The sequence below is a fragment of the Hoplias malabaricus genome, unplaced genomic scaffold, assembly GCF_029633855.1.
Source record: "Hoplias malabaricus isolate fHopMal1 unplaced genomic scaffold, fHopMal1.hap1 scaffold_95, whole genome shotgun sequence".
In the NCBI taxonomy this organism is placed as follows: Eukaryota; Metazoa; Chordata; class Actinopteri; order Characiformes; family Erythrinidae; genus Hoplias; species Hoplias malabaricus.
The window spans coordinates 47,569-74,047 of record NW_027100890.1 but is presented as its reverse complement, the minus strand read 5'-3'; the positions used below and the strand labels follow the sequence as shown (position 1 = coordinate 74,047).

Below are 26,479 nucleotides of genomic sequence, written 5' to 3'. Positions count from 1 at the left end.
TGAAGGCGTGCGGATGCGACGAGAAACGGCGCGGAAATGAAGAGGCCTTTCGCGTCAAACTCCACAAGCTGCAGCTGGAGGCCATCAACCACGGCAAGGGCATGGTCCACGGCGTGATGGAGCACTTCCCCTCGAGCCACTCGGGGCCCAGGACTCCTGGGAGTGGGGCGGCTGCAGCCCTAATGTGGAGTTCGGAGAGCGCTTCTCCAAAGAGTTCCTCGACTCCAGAGAGACCTACAGAGACATCCACGCCAGGATGAGACTCCACAACAACAGAGTGGGCCGCCAGGTGAGAGAGAGAGAGAGAGAGAGAGAGAGAGAGAGAGAGAGAGAGAGAGAGAGAGAGAGAGAGAGAGAGAGAGAAAGAGAGAGAGAAATCTTTGTATTGTGTTACTGTATTGTCTTTTACTGAATGAGCTAACAGCATTTTTGTGTGTTGGATGTTAGTGTGTTATAGTGTTATCTGTTTGCACTGTGTGTGTGTGTCTGTGTGTGTTAATGGAACAGGATGAATCAGCAGGTTTAGTGTTTCTGTGAGTGTATATGTGTGTGTGTGTGTGTGTGTGTGTGTGTGTGTGTGTGTGTGTGTGTGTGAAGTGGATCAGTTTACATCTCTTTTAAAGTGTGTTAAAGTGATGCGCTGCTTTTCTTTACCACACTGTAACCGTGTCACACACTGCACACTGAACACACACAATAAAGACGAGCCCCCGCTTTTCATCTCGCTTTGATCTCCTCTCTGTCTCTTTCTCTCCCTCTCTCTCTCTGGACGCTCCACACTGAATTGCTGCTGTGGCATCAGGCCATTGTTGGAGGTTCACGTCCTTATCGCTGTGTGTCTGTAGTGTTTAGCTACAGCTTTGGCTCAGTGTATTGGTTTGTTGATGTTTCATTTGTAAAGCCATAGGTCAAAAAGTAAAGGTAATTACCCCGAATTTTATTGCTCATAGGTTTGCTCTGGAAAGTCTCAGGAGACATAATGGTGATTCCTAATGAGAATTAAAAGGAGACGTGAGAGAGATTAATGAGAGAAAGTAAGGTTTATCTGGAAAATCTGAGCAGAGTTGACTTCACCGAGAGCTCCACTAAAAGAGTGTGTGATTATTACTGAGGTCTTTATCTAAAGAGAAACAAGAGTTCTAGACGCATGTCATCTTAGCCTCCACTGAACTGCGGCCTCCATCTGGACGATGCAGTTATAGACAAACCCCACGCAGGCAGATAGCACACCACACCCCAAATACTGGCTGTAGACAGGTCCTTTCAGAGTTTCACATTGAAGCTGCAGCTTAGAAAGTGAGAGAGGGGTGAGGGAGGGGCACTCTACAGTTGGTTGCAGTCTACATCCTTGTGACTAGATTCTACTTTTGGATTAACCTTTTTTTTTGCAAGTGTTGTCTCATGCCTTGGAGCCGATCGTCACCTAGGAAACAGGGCGACCCCTTCTAGAACCTGATACTTCAGCAGAACAGAAGAAAGAGCAGCGCTTCAACTTTGCTCTGCAGCGAGATCAGAAGAGAGCTGCTGGACTTTAACGTTGTTAAATTTAGTACATCATACACTTTCAGAAGTGTTTGACAATTACACATTATCACCCACTCCTAACTGATATGTGATATGAAGCTGTGTTCAGCTGCTTATTTGGTGGCTTTTTGTTCAAAACCTCCCCATTCCACCTTAAACCGAAATCTTCCTCAGTCTTTTTCACTGCAGTTTTAAAGTGAATTAGGAAAAAATGAGACATAACATTACAAGATTAGTCATGTGACTTTAACTCGATTCAAGCTGATTTCACTTGCTACAGTGTGATGTTTTCCAGTGAAGGTGACTGAGTTTGGGGAGGCACTGTCCCAGCTGTAGGTTAGAGATGATTGGAAATGCTCTTCCTTTGTGGTAACGCTCTGTTCTTCCTCAGTATGAGACAAGAATGAGCAGAAATGTTCACAGATGGCTCTGGGAGGATGTTTTCAGCAGGGACATGGTCAGTTCGGTGGTAAATTACTCATTGTTTTTCGTCTTCCTCCGGTGTCATTTGTGTCGGTTCATTAGCCCATTCCTGCTCGTCTTGATTATTCAGACAAAACACAGCTCAGAAACACACAGCACATAATGGAGGGCTTTTCTTCTGAACTCCAGTCTCTCTGATAACGCTCTGATCGTCTCACTGACCACTCACCCACTGAACCGCACCGCCAGAGCAACTCCGGACACACAATGAGCCGTGAAACTATTCCTCTGCACCACTGGGAAAAAAGGGCCAACACGTTTCACTTATACACACACACACACACACACACATTGGCTTACATTGGTTTACATTAATTGCCAGGACATTATTTTCCTACAGTCAATACTTGGAGACTTACACTAGTCATTTACTTAAAACGTGTTCCCACAATGTGAGTGTGTAAAATGATTTAGGTCCCCACAACATGAGTGAATCCACTGGAAGACACACACACACACATACACACACACACACACAGTTGTCTGAGAGTCATGTAGTGAAGGTTTAAGAAACACGCATCTCTCACACAGTGATAGACAACACAGCAGCACACAGGCAGCTCTGGTTCTACACAGTGGAGTTGGTGAAATGATGAATTGTATACGCTGTAACTCCTTAACTCCCAGGACTGAAGACTTTGGCACTGGGGTTTGGCTTGGTTTAAAGTGGTTAAGTGAGAAAGTGCGGCAGAAACTTGTCAATCGTGTGATATGATTGATCTTTGGTCTCGGGTTTGAGGTCATTGTTAATGAATCTGATCTCCCTCTGATCTCCTGCCGCTGCGTTTGTGTTGGACGCTGGATAAAAGGATGAAAGGAGTTTGTTGGAACTGCTGATTGTTGTGTGTGAGCTGGATTACATGGGCTGTGTATATATACTGTGTGTGTGTGTGTGTGTGTGTGTGTGTTGTGTGTGTGTGTGTGTGTGTGTAGTGTGTGTGAGGTGAGAGAGGGAATCCATTGTTCAGAAAAATTTCACCAAACTTCTGCCAGGAAACCTATTTGGCACTCAGGATTGAGAGAGAGAGAGAGAGAGAGAGAGAGAGAGAGAGAGAAAGAAAAGAAAGAAAGAAAGAAAGAAAGAAAAACAAGCAGCTACTGAAAAATGTCATGCTCCTGGCAGAGAGAGAGAGAGGAGAGAGAGAGGAGAGGGAGAGAGAGAGAGGAGAGGTGAGAGAGAGAGAGAGAGAGAGAGAGAGAGAGAGAGAGAGAGAGAGAGAAGAGAGAGAGACAGAGAGAGAGAGAGGAGAGAGAGAGAGAGAGAGAGAGATACAGAGAGAGAGAGAAGAGAGAGAGAGAGAGAGAGAGAGAGAGAGAGAGAGAGAGAAGAGAAGAGAGAGAGAGAGAGAGAGAGAGAGAAGAAACAAAGCTAAAGCCAGGGGCTTCTTCATTTTAACAAGTTCTCCTCGATGACAGACCGATTACCCATCTATCAAATTATCTCTGGCAGAAGAAAACCTCATAACTCCTTTTTTATTTTTTTACACACATATTTAAAGCTGTTTTTAACACCGTTTGAACATTTCAGAATGAAAAAGCCACAGCTCCAGATCTTTATTGAATTCAGTCCATTTAATTACATTTCTCCAAAGTATTTCTTTAGAACTTCTTTCACATTTTTCCTCACTGTGGCTATGGCCAGTTTTATTCTCCATAGAGTGGGTCCACATCACGTTGGCAGCGATGTATCGAACATTTAAAGGAACAGGTGCTGAAAGCGGGCGTTCTGAACAGAGCTGTTTACACAGGGGGAGAACACTGCTGTGGGGCTCGTGGGGTTTGGACCAAAGCGGGTCACAGAAACAGAACCGTGCTCCACTGCGGAGACGAGGGAGTGTGTGAAGTTCTCTACAGGTGTGTGTGTGAGTGACAGGGTGAGTGTGTGAGTGACAGGGTGAGTGTGTGGTGCCCTGTCCAGGGTGTGTTCCTGCCTTTAGAACTCACTGCATCTAAGGTTAGGATGAAGTGGTTACAGAAGATGAATGAATTAATTCACATCTATTATGTTTCTATATATCATTAGACGTTTGTTTAATGACGAACACGACTGTGACACGATGCAAACAAGGAGCACAGCCTGTCAGAGGGCAGGGCAGAAACATGCAGGTGAGGTTAGAGATAATAACTCTCTCTCTCTCTCTCTCTCTCTCTCTCTCTCTGGGTGAGGAATGTGGTGGTTTCAGTGGGGTATACATGCCTCTTCATGCCCACCCTCTGGTTCTCACGCCGTTCAGTCTTGTTAAAAGCTCTAATTAGTGGCTGCTGGCTATTTGGAAACAGATGTTTAAACCCAGCAAAAGATTTTAGACATCAAACACAGCGGGAAGTAGAAAGAGATCGTTACTGTTTTTTTTTTCTTTCCTCCTCCTTCTGCTTGTTCTCCTTCCCTCTCCGAGCACAGCCCGGCGATGGCTCTGCGGGGCGAAGCAGGGAGACTCTGGGTTGATGGAAATGCTCAGCTGTGTCGTGTGGAAGAGGAGGAACGGGAGAAGGCTGTGTGTGTGTGTGTTTTGACTGTGTTTTGCGTTTCGGGGCGAACGCCGATTACATGGCAACCCTCTAGTGAGGGTCGTAAATTATTTTATGCGGAAGAAAAAAACAAAAAACAGTAAAACAAAAACAACCAGACTGGGTTCTACATTTAGCCGCTGGCGAGGCCGGGTCAGAGAGAGCGCTGGACCAGAGAAAACACCAGCCCGGTCCAGACCTGCAGACTCCTCAGAACATCAGACCGAAACTCTCCTCTTTCACTGTCCGTTCGCTCAGCTCCACTGACCACACAGGAGACGTTTGTAGCTCTGCAGCTACAGACTGTAGTCTGTCTGTTACTCTGCATAATTTAATAGCCCCCTGCTCTTCAACGTTCAGGACCTCCACACGATGTGGTGGTGGATCATCCTCAGCGCTGCAGTGACTCTGACATGGTGGTGGTGTGTTAGTGTGTGTTGTGCTGGTGTAGAGTGGATCAGACACAGCAGTGCTGCTGGAGTTTTTAAACCCCTCAGTGTCTGGACTGAGAACAGTCCACCGACCAAAAACATCCAGCCGACAGCGTCCTGTGTCACTGATGAAGGACTAGAGGACGAGCGACACACACTGTGCAGCGACAGATGAGCTACTGTCTCTGACTCTACATCTACAAGGTGGACCAACGAGGGAGGAGTGTCTCACAGAGTGGACAGAGAGTGGACACAGGGTTTAAAAACTCCAGCAGCACTGCTGTGTCTGATCCACCTGTGGGTACTGTGTAACTCTGCAGATGGTTTAGTTACAGATGTGATGTAAATAACTCCAAAATACCAACTTATTAAGATAGAAGTTCAGAGCAAAGCTTCAAATCTCCAAAACAAATTAGTACATTTACAGATTCTTTTTATAAAAGCAATAGTTCTGGTGCTGGAGGCAGTTGTAAGATACTTGAGTTCTGACGACATCACAGTGATTTAATTCGTACCTTTACCTTGAGGTGTTTTGAAGAGGTCTGTATGCTCCTTGGGTCGATGTCTGACCAAAATCTCCAGTGAGGAGCTGTGTTTAGTCCAAAAACCTAAAACAACACACAAATACGCGATGAGTAAACAGCGTTTAAACTTACTGCCGCCGTTGTTGTTGTTTTCAAAGCCAGCGATTCCCGTTAGAGAAGGGGCTTTGTGATGTCACCAGCGCCGTTTCGTGAGCCGAGCAGAGCCGTGTGGAGTCATGTAGAGCCGGACCCATGCGGTGTTAATCGTGTTATTTTGGGACCTCTAATGTGTACAAAATCACTACTAATAAGTATTTTAATGTATACTAAAGTATTCTTAATATGTGCTGAGTGTCTTAGTCGTGTGTAATTTTGGCCACCATTTGAACACAATGTAAATGTACTATAAGGTTAGTATACGTCATATACTTCCAATGAGCAAGTACTGTCATTTTATTAGTGACTAGTGTGTCACGGTCTGTTCCTCTGTATTAGTGAAATGTTTTATTATTTTATATGATATTTTCACACACATTAATGTGATCAGTTGACAGCTCAGAGTAATATACTCCCCCTGTATAAGAAGAGTGGTGAAAATAACGTATTACTACTGTACTTAGTGTGTTCTAAGTGCAACTTAATGTACTTTAAATTACATATTAGTAGTGATTTAGTACAAACTAGTGGTTCCAAACTAACTTACTTTAACTAACTTTAATTATTACACACTGCCCGATCGCATCTCTCAGCAGATGTGACAGATCTATGCAGTTTGCATTCTCCTCCCGAGCATTAATAAAGAGGTGGACTGGCCTGGTGTTCCCCGGAGGAAGCAGGGGTTTTCCTCCACGCTCCTGAGGCTGGTGGCACTGTGTGAGATCAGGGGGGAGACAATAACTATAAGTTAATAACAGTACTGGGGTGCAGTTTTGTTGTTCTGATGATGCACAGACGATGTATAAATGCATTTGATGGGTGTATTATATTTAAACAGGCTACAGATTTCACACTGATACATTATGTGACATTAATCATTTTATTAGTGACAAATTTGACACCTTTACTAACTGCATGTCAGAATCATCACACACTCACCTCATATCCCCTGTGGAGCTGCTGAGTAATCGCTCACAGACTCATCGTGTGGTGTATGACTCCGTACGACACAGAGATAAAATCCAGGCTTAAACCCATGGGATTTTTCCCCTCATTTTTACAGATAAGAGGTCGTAAGGCAGAAACCACCGATGTGACAAAAGCTGTCCTTCAGAGGGCAGGCATGTTGACGCAAACTGGTGACACATCTGTGGGGGCCTTTGATGAAGTGTGTGTGTGTGTGTGAGAGAGCGAGAGAGAGAGAGAGAGAGAGAGAGAGAGAGAGAGAGAGAGAGAGAGAGAGACTTTGATTTCAGAGTGGGACACCCCCTCAGCATCATCAAAGCTCTGGTGTAATGCGAGCTGAGCACTTCATCAAGTGCAGTGAGACGATGAAGGATCATGTTTGTAGCCGTCTCTGTCATCAGGCGATCTCACTCGGGTTCTGTAGGCTCCCTCTCTCTCTCCTTCTCTCTCTTGCTTTCTCTCTCTTTCTCACACACACACACACACACTAGGAGATGGTTCTCTTCTGACAGAGGTGATGTTGTGTTGTCGTTAAAGAGCGTTTACCGTGGGATTATAGAGTTTATGTTGAGAGGTGAAATATGTCTTTACACGATTGTTGAGGCTTGAAGTGAACTGAGTCGTGGAGCTTACACCTGAACAAAGAGCCGTGATTAATTCGACTGAAGGCCGAGCTTAACCCGACTGGAGTTTAAAGGGATTGTGTGTGACGCTGAGCGCAGAAAAATGTGTATTAAAGGGCCGTATTGTGATTTGTTTTTGTGTTTATTTATTTTTTGGTGAAAATGTTTGTTTTTAGACGTCCATTTTCTAGTTATTGTTTAAAACCAAACAGGCTGCTTTTTTTTGTGACCGTGACTTGAACCCTACGTTCACACGAGCAGCAACACGTCGCACACAACAACTCGCCCCACGTTGGTGTCCTGTGGGTGTGTTCAGGGCTGAGGTGTTGTCACCTGTGTGTGTGTGTGTGTGTGTGTGCACGGTGGGGACCGTCTATAAAGCACCTGTGATTGGTCAGAGGAATTTTGAGTGGCACAGCTATTTCACACCAGAAGCGTCACACGCGCCACGTCAAAACCATTCAGTGACGTTTGTTGTTTCACGCGGGACTCTGCATCTCGAGGCGAGAGCAGTTTCTGTTTCCTCTGCATTTTCTAGTGATAATGAAGTGTATATTACTACAAAACTCTATATTACTTACAGACTACTTAAATAAACGTTACATTACAACACAGCTTTTAGTTTAAACAAAGATCCAATGGTAAAAGCCTGAGTTACCACCAGGTTTGCTCCCCATCGATCGTCTTGAACACGGTCAGGGTTTAAACTCTTGAAATGTTGCTGCTGCGATCTAAAATAGAGCTGTTTTTTGACGTGTTTCTTTGCCTAGTGTATATTCAGCATTGCCATCGCATTAGAGCAGTTCAAAAAGAAGTGGTGGGTTAGCCTTGTGTCTCTGAGGAAGCATGTTTGCCCTCACTGCCCTGAGGCTGGGGGCACAGTGTGGGGTTTGGGGAAGACTCTGGCGGAGACAAGGGATAATTAAGGAACATAAATAAGGGCTCCTGTGACAGTGCTAAAAGTTTCCAAAATCAAATTTCATTTTGTGGGTGATGCAGCAGGTAGTGTCTCTGTCACAGCTCCAGGGTCCTGGAGGTTGTGGGTTCAAGTCCCGCTCCGGGTGACTGTCTGTGAGGAGTGTGGTGTGTTCTCCCTGTGTCTGCGTGGGTTTCCTCCAGGTGACTGTCTGTGAGGAGTGTGGTGTGTTCTCTCTGTGTCTGCGTGGGTTTCCTCCGGGTGACTGTCTGTGAGGAGTGTGGTGTGTTCTCTCTGTGTCTGCGTGGGTTTCCTCCGGGTGACTGTCTGTGAGGAGTGTGGTGTGTTCTCTCTGTGTCTGCGTGGGTTTCCTCCGGGTGACTGTCTGTGAGGAGTGTGGTGTGTTCTCTCTGTGTCTGCGTGGGTTTCCTCCGGGTGACTGTCTGTGAGGAGTGTGGTGTGTTCTCTCTGTGTCTGCGTGGGTTTCCTCCGGGTGACTGTCTGTGAGGAGTGTGGTGTGTTCTCTCTGTGTTTGCGTGGGTTTCCTGTTTCCACCCACGCACCAAAAACACACGTTGGTAGGTGGATTGGAGACTCAAAAATTTTCGTAGATTAAAATGAATGAATGAAAGTAAATTGCCCAGTTCACTCTTTCCATTATTGTAATAAAACATTTTGGAAAAGTTAATTTTGAAGTCATTTGAAGACAGCGTTGGGGTTAATCTAGTAGTTCTTAAAGAAAAGCTAAAGGTAAATATTTGGTAAATAAATGAAAGTCTATGTAATGTCCCCGCAATTCACAGACACAAGATTGAAGTGTGAAGTGTGTCTCTGTGTGTGTTCAGTTTTTTTTGTGACATCACAAAAAAGAATATGTCTCATTTTGGGGTTTATTCACCAAATGTCATTACACCGTACATACCACATCAAATGTTTCATTTCCGAACAGAGGGCGGTTTTCCATGATACAGAGGCTTTAAAGTGACCGTACTGAAAGGAAACAGCCCGTAGGTTTACTGCTGTACTCCACTCTGCAGAATGTGGTCCAAATGTGCTCCCAATGAGCTCTATTTGATCTCAGTGTGGTGCTGCTTTATAGAGCAGTCTGTCTCAATCTTCTCCAATTAAAACAGCCCAGATGTGTCTCTCTACCAATGAGCACGCGACACGCTCTTCAAAACAGCCTCTCCGCGTGGTGGAGGAGAAAAAAATGTGCACGTTTATAAGCACCGCTGTGTTTTGCTCAGAGCTTTTTTGCGCGGTGTTCTCCGCTGTGTAATTGTACATGTTTGTGGGTCACATGTCGTTTTATGTTCCTCACAAAAATAAAGACTTCCTACAGTAGTGAAATGCCCCAGAAGGGGATGTTAGTCGCCTCATTCTGTGTTATTTTATATGTCTACAGTAGAGTGCTGCTGGGTTTTGATGATTGTCTTCATTATCATTAACTCTACATCGTTCTTAAACCAGTGACAACACGATGCAGCTGAAGACATCCTATTTTACTGTACTTTAATGGATCAGGTGTGATCAGGTCGGCCCAGCTCAGATCCAGTGTTTCCTTACAGCTAAAATATATACATGTCTGCAAAATCATATCATAAAACTCCCTGTTTAATACATGTTCACGTTAATGTGTGGATTTGGAGTACACCAACCCACATACTGTGAAACAAGACCACCCAGTCAGTTCTCTATGTGAGAAGTCTAAAAACACGGGATAAAACAGGACCTTCTGGTTCTGACATCAGGTGCAGAGACTTTAAAACTGCCCCACCCCCTCATCTGAGTCTGTCCAATCACAGCACTGGACCTGCATTTATGTTAAACACAACAAACAGACACATTTTTAAGTTTTTCCATTTTTAAGTGGCACAGTCGTCTGAGGTCAGGTACACAGCAGAAGCAACGCAGCACACGGCGTAACGGAACCATTCAACGATGTTTGTTATTTCAAACGGGACGCAGTGTCATGAGTCAAAAGCTGTTTTTGTCTCCTCTGCATTTTCCCATAATAATACCTCAGGATAAAAGAAACAGCTGAAAAAAGTACCTGTTTTTTAGAGGTCAGTAATGTGTCATTGGGTGCTGAGAATAACAGATTAACAATTGTAAGACAACTTACCAAACCTGAAGCAGATCCAGTGGAGTTATCCAGTTCATTTTCTGAATATAGGACATATGTGCCCAAAACATTTAAAACAATCTGTCACTTTTTCTTTTACAAAACAAGCAACATCAAGCCTTTCTCCCAGTGATTCCAGGAAGGTTCCGGGCCCACCGTGACCCTGAACTGGATAAGTGCTTACAGACAATGATTGAAAAAACAAGTAAATTGAAGTGTGTTTTAAAATGTTTTGGCCCAGCTGGCTTTCCATAGCACTCCTTCAGCCATGAACTACGCCCTATGCGTCCCTGGAGCTTTCCTGCTGTTCCCATACTCTCCTTCCCCCATCCAGACCCTGAGAGAATCTTGGTCCATCAACTCTCTTTGTCTTCGTCTTTTCATTGGCGCAGCGCTTCACATGAGACTCTGAGAATATGTACAGTGTAGTTTGTGGCTGATGTAGTTCACTGTAGAGGGAGCGAGGAGCTGTGTGTGTACAGTGTAGTTTATGACTGATGTAGTTCACTGTAGAGGGAGCGAGGAGCTGTGTGTGTACAGTGTAGTTTATGACTGATGTAGTTCACTGTAGAGAGAGAGAGGAGCTGTGTGTGTACAGTGTAGTTTATGACTGATGTAGTTCACTGTAGAGGGAGCGAGGAGCTGTGTGTGTACAGTGTAGTTTATGACTGATGTAGTTCACTGTAGAGGGAGCGAGGAGCTGTGTGTGTACAGTGTAGTTTATGACTGATGTAGTTCACTGTAGAGGAAGCGAGGAGCTGTGTGTGTACAGTGTAGTTTATGACTGATGTAGTTCACTGTAGAGGGAGTGAGGAGCTGTGTGTGTACAGTGTAGTTTATGACTGATGTAGTTCACTGTAGAGGGAGCGAGGAGCTGTGTGTGTACAGTGTAGTTTATGACTGATGTAGTTCACTGTAGAGGGAGCGAGGAGCTGTGTGTGTACAGTGTAGTTTATGACTGATGTAGTTCACTGTAGAGGGAGCGAGGAGCTGTGTGTGTACAGTGTAGTTTGTGACTGATGTAGTTCACTGTAGAGGGAGCGAGGAGCTGTGTGTGTACAGTGTAGTTTATGACTGATGTAGTTCACTGTAGAGGGAGTGAGGAGATGTGTGTGTACAGTGTAGTTTATGACTGATGTAGTTCACTGTAGAGAGAGAGAGGAGCTGTGTGTGTACAGTGTAGTTTATGACTGATGTAGTTCACTGTAGAGGGAGCGAGGAGCTGTGCGTGTACAGTGTAGTTTATGACTGATGTAGTTCACTGTAGAGGGAGTGAGGAGCTGTGTGTGTACAGTGTAGTTTATGACTGATGTAGTTCACTGTAGAGAGAGAGAGGAGCTGTGTGTGCAGTGTAGTTTATGACTGATGTAGTTCACTGTAGAGTGAGTGAGGAGATGTGTGTGTACAGTGTAGTTTGTGACTGATGTAGTTCACTGTAGAGGGAGTGAGGAGCTGTGTGTGTACAGTGTAGTTTATGACTGATGTAGTTCACTGTAGAGAGAGAGAGGAGCTGTGTGTGTACAGTGTAGTTTGTGACTGATGTAGTTCACTGTAGAGGGAGTGAGGAGCTGTGTGTGTACAGTGTAGTTTATGACTGATGTAGTTCACTGTAGAGGGAGCGAGGAGCTGTGTGTGTACAGTGTAGTTTATGACTGTGTAGTTCACTGTAGAGGGAGCGAGGAGCTGTGTGTGTACAGTGTCGTTTATGACTGATGTAGTTCACTGTAGAGGGAGCGAGGAGCTGTGTGTGTACAGTGTAGTTTATGACTGATGTAGTTCACTGTAGAGGGAGCGAGGAGCTGTGTGTGTACAGTGTAGTTTGTGACTGATGTAGTTCACTGTAGAGGGAGCGAGGAGCTGTGTGTGTACAGTGTAGTTTATGACTGATGTAGTTCACTGTAGAGGGAGTGAGGAGATGTGTGTACAGTGTAGTTTATGACTGATGTAGTTCACTGTAGAGGGAGCGAGGAGCTGTGTGTGTACAGTGTAGTTTGTGACTGATGTAGTTCACTGTAGAGGGAGTGAGGAGATGTGTGTGTACAGTGTAGTTTATAACTGATGTAGTTCACTGTAGAGGGAGCGAGGAGATGTGTGTGTACAGTGTAGTTTATGACTGATGTAGTTCACTGTAGAGGGAGCGAGGAGCTGTGTGTGTACAGTGTAGTTTGTGACTGATGTAGTTCACTGTAGAGGGAGCGAGGAGCTGTGTGTGTACAGTGTAGTTTGTGACTGATGTAGTTCACTGTAGAGGGAGCGAGGAGATGTGTGTGTACAGTGTAGTTTATGACTGATGTAGTTCACTGTAGAGGGAGCGAGGAGCTGTGTGTGTACAGTGTAGTTTGTGACTGATGTAGTTCACTGTAGAGGGAGAGAGGAGCTGTGTGTGTACAGTGTAGTTTGTGACTGATGTAGTTCACTGTAGAGGGAGTGAGGAGCTGTGTGTGTACAGTGTAGTTTATGACTGATGTAGTTCACTGTAGAGAGAGAGAGGAGCTGTGTGTGTACAGTGTAGTTTGTGACTGATGTAGTTCACTGTAGAGGGAGCGAGGAGCTGTGTGTGTACAGTGTAGTTTGTGACTGATGTAGTTCACTGTAGAGGGAGCGAGGAGCTGTGTGTGTACAGTGTAGTTTATGACTGATGTAGTTCACTGTAGAGAGAGAGAGGAGCTGTGTGTGTACAGTGTAGTTTATGACTGATGTAGTTCACTGTAGAGGGAGCGAGGAGCTGTGTGTGTACAGTGTAGTTTGTGACTGATGTAGTTCACTGTAGAGGGAGCAAGGAGCTGTTTGTGTACAGTGTAGTTTGTGACTGATGTAGTTCACTGTAGAGGGAGAGAGGAGCTGTGTGTGTACAGTGTAGTTTGTGACTGATGTAGTTCACTGTAGAGGGAGTGAGGAGCTGTGTGTGTACAGTGTAGTTTATGACTGATGTAGTTCACTGTAGAGAGAGAGAGGAGCTGTGTGTTTACAGTGTAGTTTATGACTGATGTAGTTCACTGTAGAGGGAGCGAGGAGCTGTGTGTGTACAGTGTAGTTTGTGACTGATGTAGTTCACTGTAGAGGGAGCGAGGAGCTGTGTGTGTACAGTGTAGTTTATGACTGATGTAGTTAACTGTAGAGGGAGCGAGGAGCTGTGTGTGTACAGTGTAGTTTGTGACTGATGTAGTTCACTGTAGAGGGAGCGAGGAGCTGTGTGTGTACAGTGTAGTTTATGACTGATGTAGTTCACTGTAGAGAGAGAGAGGAGCTGTGTGTGTACAGTGTAGTTTATGACTGATGTAGTTCACTGTAGAGAGAGAGAGGAGCTGTGTGTGTACAGTGTAGTTTATGACTGATGTAGTTCACTGTAGAGGGAGTGAGGAGCTGTGTGTGTACAGTGTAGTTTATGACTGATGTAGTTCACTGTAGAGAGAGAGAGGAGCTGTGTGTGTACAGTGTAGTTTATGACTGATGTAGTTCACTGTAGAGAGAGAGAGAGGAGCTGTGTGTGTACAGTGTAGTTTATGACTGATGTAGTTCACTGTAAAGGGAGTGAGGTGCTGTGTGTGTACAGTGTAGTTTGTGACTGATGTAGTTCACTGTAGAGGGAGTGAGGAGCTGTGTGTGTACAGTGTAGTTTATGACTGATGTAGTTCACTGTAGAGAGAGAGAGGAGCTGTGTGTGTACAGTGTAGTTTGTGACTGATGTAGTTCACTGTAGAGGGAGTGAGGAGCTGTGTGTGTACAGTGTAGTTTATGACTGATGTAGTTCACTGTAGAGGGAGCGAGGAGCTGTGTGTGTACAGTGTCGTTTATGACTGATGTAGTTCACTGTAGAGGGAGCGAGGAGCTGTGTGTGTACAGTGTCGTTTATGACTGATGTAGTTCACTGTAGAGGGAGCGAGGAGCTGTGTGTGTACAGTGTAGTTTATGACTGATGTAGTTCACTGTAGAGGGAGCGAGGAGCTGTGTGTGTACAGTGTAGTTTGTGACTGATGTAGTTCACTGTAGAGGGAGCGAGGAGCTGTGTGTGTACAGTGTAGTTTGTGACTGATGTAGTTCACTGTAGAAGGAGTGAGGAGATGTGTGTGTACAGTGTAGTTTATGACTGATGTAGTTCACTGTAGAGAGAGAGAGGAGCTGTGTGTGTACAGTGTAGTTTATGACTGATGTAGTTCACTGTAGAGAGAGAGAGGAGCTGTGGGTGTACAGTGTAGTTTATGACTGATGTAGTTCACTGTAGAGGGAGTGAGGTGCTGTGTGTGTACAGTGTAGTTTGTGACTGATGTAGTTCACTGTAGAGGGAGTGAGGAGCTGTGTGTGTACAGTGTAGTTTATGACTGATGTAGTTCACTGTAGAGAGAGAGAGGAGCTGTGTGTGTACAGTGTAGTTTGTGACTGATGTAGTTCACTGTAGAGGGAGTGAGGAGCTGTGTGTGTACAGTGTAGTTTATGACTGATGTAGTTCACTGTAGAGGGAGCGAGGAGCTGTGTGTGTACAGTGTCGTTTATGACTGATGTAGTTCACTGTAGAGGGAGCGAGGAGCTGTGTGTGTACAGTGTCGTTTATGACTGATGTAGTTCACTGTAGAGGGAGCGAGGAGCTGTGTGTGTACAGTGTAGTTTATGACTGATGTAGTTCACTGTAGAGGGAGCGAGGAGCTGTGTGTGTACAGTGTAGTTTGTGACTGATGTAGTTCACTGTAGAGGGAGCGAGGAGCTGTGTGTGTACAGTGTAGTTTGTGACTGATGTAGTTCACTGTAGAGGGAGTGAGGAGATGTGTGTGTACAGTGTAGTTCATGACTGATGTAGTTCACTGTAGAGGGAGCGAGGAGCTGTGTGTGTACAGTGTAGTTTGTGACTGATGTAGTTCACTGTAGAGGGAGCGAGGAGCTGTGTGTGTACAGTGTAGTTTGTGACTGATGTAGTTCACTGTAGAGGGAGCGAGGAGCTGTGTGTGTACAGTGTAGTTTATGACTGATGTAGTTCACTGTAGAGGGAGCAAGGAGCTGTGTGTGTACAGTGTAGTTTGTGACTGATGTAGTTCACTGTAGAGGGAGCGAGGAGCTGTGTGTGTACAGTGTAGTTTATGACTGATGTAGTTCACTGTAGAGGGAGCGAGGACGTGTTGGAGTTTCAGCCAAAACACAGAGAAAATCCTGTGCTTAAAAGAAATTTCTGGATCTGTGTGGAACAGGGTCTGAGTTGGTGTGGTATAATGTGTGATAAGAACATATTACACTATCAGCTAATTATTTTTGATTAACAACAGCTGAAACGTGTCTGCACGAAAGGAACAGGGGCTGTTTACACAGGGGGAGAACACTGCTGTGGGGCTCGGGGGGTTTGGACAAAAGCAGGTCACAGACGTTTCACTAAGAAACAGAACTATGTTCCACTGTGGAGACGAGGGAGAATGTATCCATTTTTATAGCCTTATAAAATCATATATAAATCAAGACACTCAGAATTGGGTGTTTCATAGAAGTCGTCGGCTGTAGTAGCAGCTCGAAATCGTTTATAGATGTTTACAGGTGAGTCACGGCAGCAGAAACCACATAAAGAATTCCAGTGGAGGCTAACGAGGAGTTTCACAGCGTTTGACGCGAGCGTGTGATGATCTGAACGTGCAGGGAGCACCCTGCTAATTGGTGGGGTGTAAACTTTCCTTCAGGCTCCTGTACAAACCTATAGAAAAGTCAGTTGTTGCTCTGCAAGTTTTGTAAGGTTTATTTATTGCTGAAGTTTCCTTTTCTTTTTTGTTGAAAGCCAAACTTAGTTTAGAGGGGTTTTCCACTTGTTTACACTGAGATAACACAGAGCTGGACGATATGGCCGAAATTTATATCACGATATATTTCTTAGTTCCTGTTGACATGATATGTTTTCCGATTGATACGAACAATAAATAAGAGTGAAAAATTGCCAGGAAAAACCTCAGTGGCTTATTATTTTTTAAACTAACTTTAAAATAAAGTGCAATGAACTGAGGGTGGCGCCCTGTGATGACTGTGAGTCAGTGACAGATGCTATATAATAATGTGTATTAAAATACTGAAAATGTTTTTAAAAAATATATCATTGTTATTGAATCAGTTTATATTGCGATATTTATTGATATTGAATTATTATCCAGCCCTAAGTTCACATAAGAACCTCTTGAGCATGTCTCCATGTGCTTTGCAGATGTTTTGAGGGCACGTTTGCCGGACTAAGCTTCGTGGTTCCCGCTCCAGTGCTGATCCTCTGATCTTATCGAGGTCCTCCGTCAGTTATCAGGATGAGACGGATAAGACCAGCTGTTGTGGTCGACAGTGGTTTTTCAGTCTGAGTGACGGAGAAGTGTTTAGAGCTCAGGAAGGGGCTTGTCAATGTCAGGCCCTCAGGACAGTTAACAGATAACCCTGCTATCACTTTACACTGCGCTTTCCATCTGCCTCGCTCACTATGCGGGGCTCTTCAAAGGCCTGGACAGTGATATGACCGCTACGATCACAAGTATGTCTCTCTATTATGGACCGTGCGCATTTCTACACACATAATCATGCCCTTAAATTTGTAGAAGCACTGAAGTCGTAGAGTGTATGGCACCTTGGTCACAGTGGTTGGCTCTGTGTGCCTTTGACTTGAAGCAGAGTGGAGAGAAGAAGTCTAGCCATTCACTCACAACAGCACAGAATGAAAACACATGAACTCCACCGATGTTGGGGTGTGATGTTGGGGGAGATTATACCTCTCTAGCCCACACTTGGCATTAGGCAGCTGTGTATTTTATTAAAGACCACTCTGTGTCGATTACGGTGCATCCCCTCCTTGATTGACACACGCTTCTCATCTCTCAAGTGCATCATCTCTTCTTTTCTCTCTGCTTTCTCTTCTTCTTGTCCCTTCTGTTCCCTCTCCTTCAGTTCATATTTTTCATCTGTCTTTTCTCTTCTGTTCATCTGTCTTCTCCTCCCTTTTCTTCAGCTGACTTCTCTTTTCTCTTTTGTTCTTCCCAGTTCACCTTTTATCTCTTCTTTTCATCTGTATTCTCTCGTTTTCTTTTCTCTCTCTTCTCTTCTCACTGCCCTGCTGTCACTATCCAAAGGAAAAGTGTGTCTTCGTTTTTGTGGATGTTTACAAGGTCATTTGAACACAGAAGCTGTTCTTCACACTGTGTGAAAATGTAATGATGAATGAACCAATAGAAACGCTCCAAAATGACTCTGAATGAAACCATTTTTTAATTTCCATTGAAAGTTAAGAAGGTTTATTTCCTTCTGTAAAGTTACGATTCTGGAGATACGTGTTTTTCTGTGGACAGAGGTGATGTTACGTCTGGTGATCTGTGTCAGTGTTGGCTGGAGCTAAGGGAATAAACAGTGTGTTCAGCTCGTCACTGTCTCAGCCTCAGGCCAGTGTTTAAATCTGCTCCACGTCATTCCTGCTGCTAGTCACACAGCACTTCCTGTCCCTCTGCCACACTTCCTGCCCGGCCTGTCCGGCCCTGGGGCAGCGAGGAACAGACGGCAATCACAGGCTCAGATCTCAGCTCCTGACCAGGCTCTGGCTCAGCTACTCCTCAAACACTGCAGGTGACCGCAGCAAGATTTACACCTGCCTGGTACCGGACATGATAAAGAGGAGTCTTTATCCATAGAGGATACTCTCTCTCGCTCTCTCTCTCTCTCTCTCTCTCTCTCTCTCTCTCTCTCTCTCTCTCCTCTGTTAGTTCTTATGGCACTTGTAGTTATCAAGTACATATTTGAAAAGTTGGACAAATGCTGTATTTATTTATATTCAGGAGACCCTCTGCTATACATTACCACCGTCTTGCTAACAGCCATCGCTAACAGAGTGTACATCAGCCATTTAACCCTTTCCTAGCATATGAAGTGATGAGGGTGTAATGGTGCCGGGTGGTCTCTCAAAGCTTGGATAGATGAGGTGCTGCTGATTGTTCTGTTGTGGATCATGTAAGTTAACCCTTTGCTGCTGTGTGAAGATGGTGATGATGATGGTGTGATGGTGGGCGATGCTTGGAGCAGACACGGGGAGAATACACCACAGTTCTCACAGACAGTGACCCAAGCACAAGCGGAGCGTTGTGTGGTTTTGAGCCAAAATAAAAAAGTGGTGCCGACTGGATGCCACAGATACTTTAATCTGCAGGTAGAGAATTCAGTAAGAACTGTGATACCTCTAGACCACTAAGGGTTAAAAACCCATCTGATGCTCTGAGCTCACCAGATTTGAATATCTTTATTTGGCTCTGTACTGAGCACTGGGTGATTCACCTTGAGGCCACAGCTTCTGCTTCCCCCTGGATGTCACCTGTCTCTTGAAATGATTAAAACTAACGATCCTGATCATAAAAACACACCCACGTCGATCTGAATGAAGAGTTAAGTGCTGGCAGATTGAGGGGGAGATTGTGCTCAGGAGGCTGTGTTTGGATATGCAAACGCAGCCTCAGAGGCTTTGAAGTGTGGACGTATTATTTGCAGCTTAGGCGGATTGTTGTGATCGGTTGTTGTTAGCTTTGGCCTGGAGTGTGGGATATTGTTTGACTATCTGTTTCATTAAATGGCAAGCACTTCCTCACGGGGCCTTGGCTGAGGACACACACACACACACACACGGGAGATGGAGGTTTCCAAAATAAAGTGCCAGCATGCCAACCACAGCGTAAAAACTAAAGAATTCATGTTTCTGACACCTGCTCAGGGCCACCTCCCAGGTGGAGGGTAAATGGAGGTAATTGTCCACAGTTGTGTTTACTGTAGTACTGCATTCAATGGGAGCAGCCATTTGACCCAATATCCCATCACCCCCAAACATAATACCCCATCAAACCTCAAACCAATACTCCACAGCCCGTCCCCGTCTTGATTTCAGTTCCACTCCGAGGTGAGATTAGGCCCCACATTGGAGCTCATTAAGACTGAGGAGGAAGTGAATTGGTTCACAAACCCAATGCCCTATCACCCCTATGCTCCATCAACCAACAATCCTACACCATCATTCCCCCACTGAACTAATGCAATACCCCAACATCCCACAAACTAACTTGACTCATTAGCCCAGTACCCAAAGCATCAACTACACAACTAACTTAATACCCCACTATACAACAGGCCTAGTAACCGATCAACCAACAAAACCAACGCCCCCACACCCGTCAAAACCAACGCCCCCACACCCGTCAAAACCAACGCCCCCACACCCGTCAAAACCAACGCCCCCACACCCGTCAAAACCAACGCCCTCACACCCGTCAAAACCAATGCCCCCAAACCCGTCAAAACCAACGCCCCCACACCCGTCAAAACCAACGCCCCCACACCCGTCAAAACCAACGCCCCCACACCCGTCAAAACCAACGCCCTCACACCCGTCAAAACCAATGCCCCCACACCCGTCAAAACCAATGCCCCCACACCTGTCAAAACCAATTTTGCAACTACCCAACAGCCCTGCATTCCACAAGCTAACTACCCCTATTTCCCAAGACCCCATTACCCAGGCAACAAAGTACTCCAACTACCCAACATCGATCTAACCCAATACTCCAATTACCCAACATCCATCTAACCCAGTACTCCAACTACCCAACATCCATCTAACCCAGTACTCCAACTACCCAACATCCATCTAACCCAATACTAGAACTACCCAACATCCATCCAACCCAGTACTCCAACTACCCAACATCCATCTAACACAGTACTCCAATTACCCAACATCCATCTAACCCAGTACCCCAACTACCAAACATCCATCTAACCCAGTACTACAACTACCAATCATCCATCTAACCCAGTACTCCAACTACCCAACATCCATCTAACCCAGTACTCCAACTACCCAACATCCATCTAACACAATACTCCAATTACCCAACATGCATCTAACTCAGTACTCCAACACCCAACATCCATCTAACCCAGTACTCCAACACCCAACATCCATCCAACCCAGTACTCCAACCACCCAACATCCATCTAACCCAGTACTCCAACCACCCAACATCCATCTAACCCAGTACTTCAACTACCCAACATCCATCTAACTCAACAACTAACATCCTATAACTGAACTACCCAATACCCCAACACCTCAACTAATAGCCCAACTCATCATTACCCAATGTACACAATGCCCCAGCATCCCACCACACAAATAACAAACACCCCATTCATTAACTAACTCAACACCCCATCACCCAATAACTCAATACATAATTAACCAACAAATCCAAACCCCATGAGTTCAACAATTCACCTCAACATTTCAACTCCATTAACCCATTCCAAACCAAAGCTGACACCCCTCCCCTGCCCCCATGAAGAGAAGAACACACCCAGACAGACCCACTCCAGAGTGACAGAACATAACGCAGCGTCATCTTGCTTAGCAGCAACATCTGAAACTCAATCCTTCAGTTCTGACGGAGACACCTCAACTTATCTTCGAGCTGTTGGAGTGGGGCTGTGTCCCGGGGCAAGGGAGGGTGGGGGCAAGTTGTGGGTGGGTAGAGGGGGTTGTTGAATGTGGGCGAGCAGTGGTGGGGGGTTGTTTGTGCAGAAGCTGTTGATACGGGCGGGTGCTGGACTGTCTGTCAGTGCTAAGGGTGGCCTCTCTTCCTCCCGGTAATTGGATCTGAAAGTTTATAACTGCAGCTGACAGACAAAGGCATTGTTGAAAGGAAGGGAGGAGCGACCGCATCCAGACGCCCAACTCAGCCTCGTCGTCCAGAGCTGCTCAGGTCCCACACTGACTCACAACAAAGCCGTCTATTAATAGGGCTGTGTTTGTGGTGTCATTTTAGCCCAATGAGACATTATTTACAACAGCTTAATGACTGCTCACATGACAGAAGTCGGTCCGTCTGGGGTCCACTGTGGTATTCAGTAGTTAGGCACTTTATTAGTTTTTGCTTTATGTAAAAGCGCTTTGGTGGATGGTTAATATGATGTTGGTTAAAGGGAATTCCATTGTCTCTGTGGAATTGAATTTCAGAGAGGCAAACAAAGTTAGAGTGGTTTAATTAGAGTTTACTGAAGTGGGTTTGCTGTAGGGTAGAGAGGGGCATATGAATGTAACAACATACAACATTTAAATGAATACAATTAAAAATGTACAAATGTATGTATATATATATGTACATTTATAAGTTTATTACATCATTTAAACACATTATGTGAAAGTTTCAAGATGAATGAACCAATAGAAATGCTCCAAAATGTCTTGGAATCAAACCTTTTTACATTGACTTCCATTGAAAGTTGCATCCCTGGACTGCAACAATATATTAATAGAAAGATATATTTGTATGTTGCTATTTTATGAGTCCTTATATTTCATAGTTATTCATTCTGTTCTGATTTATTATATTTCATATTTTTATGAGCACTAAACATGCTCCCATCCTCTGGTGGCGCTGTTTTTATAAACCCATTTAAGCTCTGTTCAGAAACTGAAGAAAAACAGAATCTGCGTCCCAATTACACACTTAATATTATTTCTCACTAGTGTTGGAGTGTGTAGTGTGTAGAATAGTTTCAAGTGTGAGAGTTAGGTTTATTAAAATACACTGCACTCACATTGAACCAAGTCTTAGACATGAAGCTTTTATTGAATGCACAGCAAATTCACCAGTGTTAAATCAATACTGTTGTTATTAAAATTACACAGTGAATGTTACAATATAATAATCTTTAACACCGTGATCATTTTTACAATAGTGTTGCTTTGACACTGTTTTAGAGCAGAAACTTATTTTATGACCTACACTGTGCACTACGCAGTGTGGAGAGAGATATTTGAGTTTCAGCCTTTGAAAAAAGTGGTGGACAACTGCAGCTTGGTATGATGTGTGTTGTCATAGCAACAGCCAGAGAAACAGTGTAAACTGTTGATGAGAGAGTGGCACAGAACACTGCCGTTTCTAACATTTTGTGGCAATGCTTTTTTACAGCGAAATAATTTCAGGTCTAGAGTATAGTGTTAGGGCTAGGGTTAAGGTCAGAATTAAATTTACAGTTAGTGTTAGGGTTAAATTTAGGGTTAGGTTTAGTGTTAGTGATAGCGTTACACAGGTACAACACCATTTCTAATTTGGAGTTTAGAATTTGGTTTCGGGACAGGTTTAGAGTTAAATTATTAAAAATATTAATTATTTTACAAGTCCCAAATTAAATTTTGTACACATTGTATGAACCTTGTGGCAGTAACATATGTATGAAGTCAACGTTCGTTAAGACCAGCCTGACGAATGAACTGAACCTGTTGAGTTTATCCAGCTGTGCTGAGGTCTGTGGCCAGATGTTAACCTGCGTTTCCTGTGTCGTGTGTGTTTTCTTTGCAGATTGTGGTGGAGCACATGAAGAGGAAATGTAAATGCCACGGCACGTCTGGGAGCTGCCAGTTAAAGACCTGCTGGCAGGTGACCCCCGAGTTCCGGATGGTGGGCTCGCTGCTGAAGGAGCGCTTCAACATGGCAACCCTGATCAAAGCCCACAACCGCAACACGGGTCAGGTGGAGCACGCGCAGCCCCCCCACCGGCGCCGCGCCCACAGCCACGAGCTGGTCTACTTCGAGAAATCTCCGGACTTCTGCGAGCGAGACCTGGGCTCGGACTCGGCCGGAACTCAAGGCCGGATCTGCAACAAGACCAGCCTCGGCATGGACAACTGCGAGAGCCTCTGCTGCGGCCGGGGACACAACATCTTGCAGCAGACGCGCAGGGAGCGTTGCAACTGCAAGTTCCACTGGTGCTGCTACGTGGTCTGTGAGGAGTGCAGGATTACAGAGTGGGTCAGCGTCTGCAAATGAGGGATAAGACTTGTTTGGAAGAACGATACGGTGATACGTACGCAGCCGTGGGCCGAGGTTTCGGGACCGTGGGTCAGATGGCATGTGCTGGGGATTTTCCAAGTGAGATCGTAGAGAGAACACACTGACCATTTGCAGGGTTTAAGACACTCGTATGTCCAGGGAGGACTCAGGGACACTTTTAAATTAAGAAAATGATAGGATTTTAAGAGTTAAAGCAACACTAGGTAAGATCTGGTATTTTCGCTCCTGGGCTTCCCCAGTTTACAGCACTGTCCTGAAACCGGGGGTGGAGGGGGTGGTGCGGTTGTTACCTACCCTCCTCCTAAAGTTACATAGTGCAGTGTCTGCAGTGCTTAGGTCAGTGGAGTACCACAAAGATTTGTAAGAGCTGTAATTTTAAAGTAAAAAATGCTACCTTTAATGAATTCATAAACAAATTCCCCTTGATTTTATCATGGTTTTAATCTTGAAGTTTCTTAACTTTCTTCTTAAAATCTCCTATTTTCAATTCTTTAAAAGTGTCCCTAGACAGACATTCCTAGGAAAACCATTAAATACGTCGTTTTAAAGCTGTAAAGTGTGCAGAAGTGTGTGCTCTCTGTGGAAGATGTGTGTAATTTATTTCCACTTGGACAATCAACAAAAAAACATGTCACTTGACCAAGGGCACCCAAACGTTTGCACAGCAGCGTGAACATCTGGACACAGAGACTGTTCAGTAACAGGGAGGGACTGAGGCCTCCTGTTGCACGATGGACTGCCAACTCGCAGTGGACTCTGGGTAAAGAGACGGAGCTCTTACCCACCACCCCCTCCTTCTGCACCTCCCAAGTCCAGTCACTCTCGCTTGGACTTGCACTGTGTGTCATTTCAGAAAGTATTTTTTAAATTAAATAAGTTAAGGTTATTATTAAAATATATAAATATATATATAAATATATTGTGGATTTTATTGATGATAGAGCACTCAGCGTTTACTCATTGTTCTTATTATAAAAAAGCAATAGTGTGTCTCGGAGTCAGACGGACACAGTTTTGTCCTCATTCAGATGCAGTCAATCCGTCCACATTGCTTTGCTTAAGCAGCTTTGGGTTGTGTGTTTTTTTGTTTTTTTTAAGCTACAACTACAAGGTTCTACACATAGTTCCTTAGCAACTGTTGCTAGGTTGGACAAGCTTTACAAACCACTGATGAGAAATCCCACTCAACAGAAAGGGCCCTGTCTTATTTTCCTGTCATTTATTCATTCATTTATTCATTCATTCATTTTCTGTTACCACTTTATTATGGTCAGGGTCATAGAGGGTCTGAATGGGGCACCAGGCAGGAACTTACCAGATGGGCACTATTCGTGTATGAAATTAATACGGCAGAACAGACCATTTGGAATTCATCGTTTGTGTGACATCACAAAAACCAATTCAACTGGCAGCCAATCAAAACATAATCAGAGTAAAAACCAGCGACCACACTTCTGGGTCCTAAACAGTCCTACAGTCCACTGACTGGAGAACATAGACCCTCTGATGAGAAAGAGGAACTCAAAGTGTGCAGCTGGTGCAGACTCCACATGAGTGACATCATTTTACACTTTCACATGCTCTGCTTTAGCCATGGTTTGGTGGCCAGCAGCTTTACTGTAGTGAGGTTTCTGTGAAATAATGCTGTCTAGAAGCCCCCTGTTCCATAAGCTTTAACCAGCCAAGCCCCCTCCTTCCTCCAATGAAAATAAACCTCCACTGTAATGAGGGAGTGCTCACGCTAACTGTGGGGGTTCATAACAGAGGCATAGTTCAATCTGAAGCACGGAATGCCACCCAGTAATAGAGCTGGTTCTAAATGAATGAGTGAGTGAGTGTAAGTGAATGAGTATGGGTATGAGTATGAGTATGTCAGCGAGTGTAAGTGAATGAGTGAGTGAACGAGTATGACAGAGAGTAACTTGAGTGTGTATGTGTAAGTGAATGAGTGAGTGAATGACATTAGGAGAGAGTAAATTGTGAGTGAGTATGTGTGAGTTAATAAGTGGGTGAGGGTGACTTTATGAATATGGGAGTGAATAATTATGTTAATGCACGGGTGTGTAAGTGAATGTGTGAGTATGTGTAAGTGAATGAATAAGTGAGAGTGAGTGAATGAGTATGCGAGTGAGTACGTTAGTGAGTGACTAAGTGAATGTGTGAGTGTATGAAAGAGTATGGGAATGTGACTGAGTGAAATGTGTAAGTGAATGAGTGAGTGACTGAGTATGGCAGTGAATAATTGTTAATGAGTGAGTATGTGTAAGTGAATGAGTGAGTGTGAGTGAATAATTATGAGTGAGAATGTGTAAGTGAAAGTGTGAGTGAATGAATATGGAAGTGAATAATTATGAGTAAGATTGTGAGTGAGTGAGTGAGTGAGTGAATATGTGTAAGTGAATGAGTGAATGAGTATAGGATTGAATAATTGTTAGTGAGTGATTATGGGCACGAATAATTATGTTAGTGAGTGAGTGAGAATGTGTAAGTGAATGAGTGAGTGAGTGAGTAATTGTGTTAGTAAGTGAGTGAGTGAGTGAGTGAGTGAGTGAGTGAGAGAGAGAGAGTTCCTTGAGGTATTTAACGCCTAAAAATACAACTATGTAAAAATAAAACCACCATTTTCTCACTGAGCTGAATGGAATTAGTGCACTGCCCTATAAAGCTTGTCCAACCTAGCAACAGTAGCTACCTAACAACTGATCTGTGGGCGGAGCCTGGCTAGGTCCATTGCTCCAGGGGAGAGCTGAACAAGCTTCAAACACTTGACTGATTGACTGCGTTCATCTGGTAAAACTGTGTACATATGATCTTTAAAAATAAAAATTAAAAATAGCTCATAGCAGAAAATAGCTGCATGTAATTCTGGTACTAAAAGGAGAAGAAGATTAACCCCAAACGACTGCTGAGGGCCTGGTAACAAAATTCATTCTGAGAAACGTTGTGGGCCAAAAGACGAAGACACTCGATGCGTAACTCTCCTTAATTTAGCTCATTGTTTTGCACAGAGCCATTGGTCAAAAGTTTTTTTCCCCCAATTTTTTACATTTCTTGTTAATGGTATTATATACCGTTTATAACAGCGCTAACAATCCAGCATGGGTTAATTACCATGCTATTACACAAGCTACACTGATACGGGACAAAACCATTGAAACACTAATGGACATTTCAGTCAGAAATCAATGGAGAGCCAAAGACTAGAAGAAGTTGATTTAATTCCCACTAAAACCACTGCACCATTCGTATTCATTTCTTACAGTGGTGGTGAATGGAACCAGACGTCTCCATGTCTACAGCTCTAATCCATCATTGTATTTCCTCTCAGCCACCGACAGCAGTGACATTCACACATATAGAGGATGATGATGATGATGATTTACCTGGCACATTCGAAAG

General features: G+C 44.4%; 1 protein-coding gene across 1 annotated transcript in view; it reads left to right on the top strand.

Annotated features, from left to right (window-relative positions):
* Positions 1-23,932, top strand: part of wnt10a (wingless-type MMTV integration site family, member 10a) — a 35,767-nt gene extending 11,835 nt beyond the window's left edge. The window contains 3 exon segments of the mRNA XM_066658802.1: positions 6-147; positions 150-289; positions 22,589-23,932. Coding sequence (XP_066514899.1) covers positions 6-147; positions 150-289; positions 22,589-23,056 — 750 coding nt within the window. The 3' untranslated portion in view covers positions 23,057-23,932.
* Positions 23,933-26,479: the final 2,547 nt, after the last annotated feature.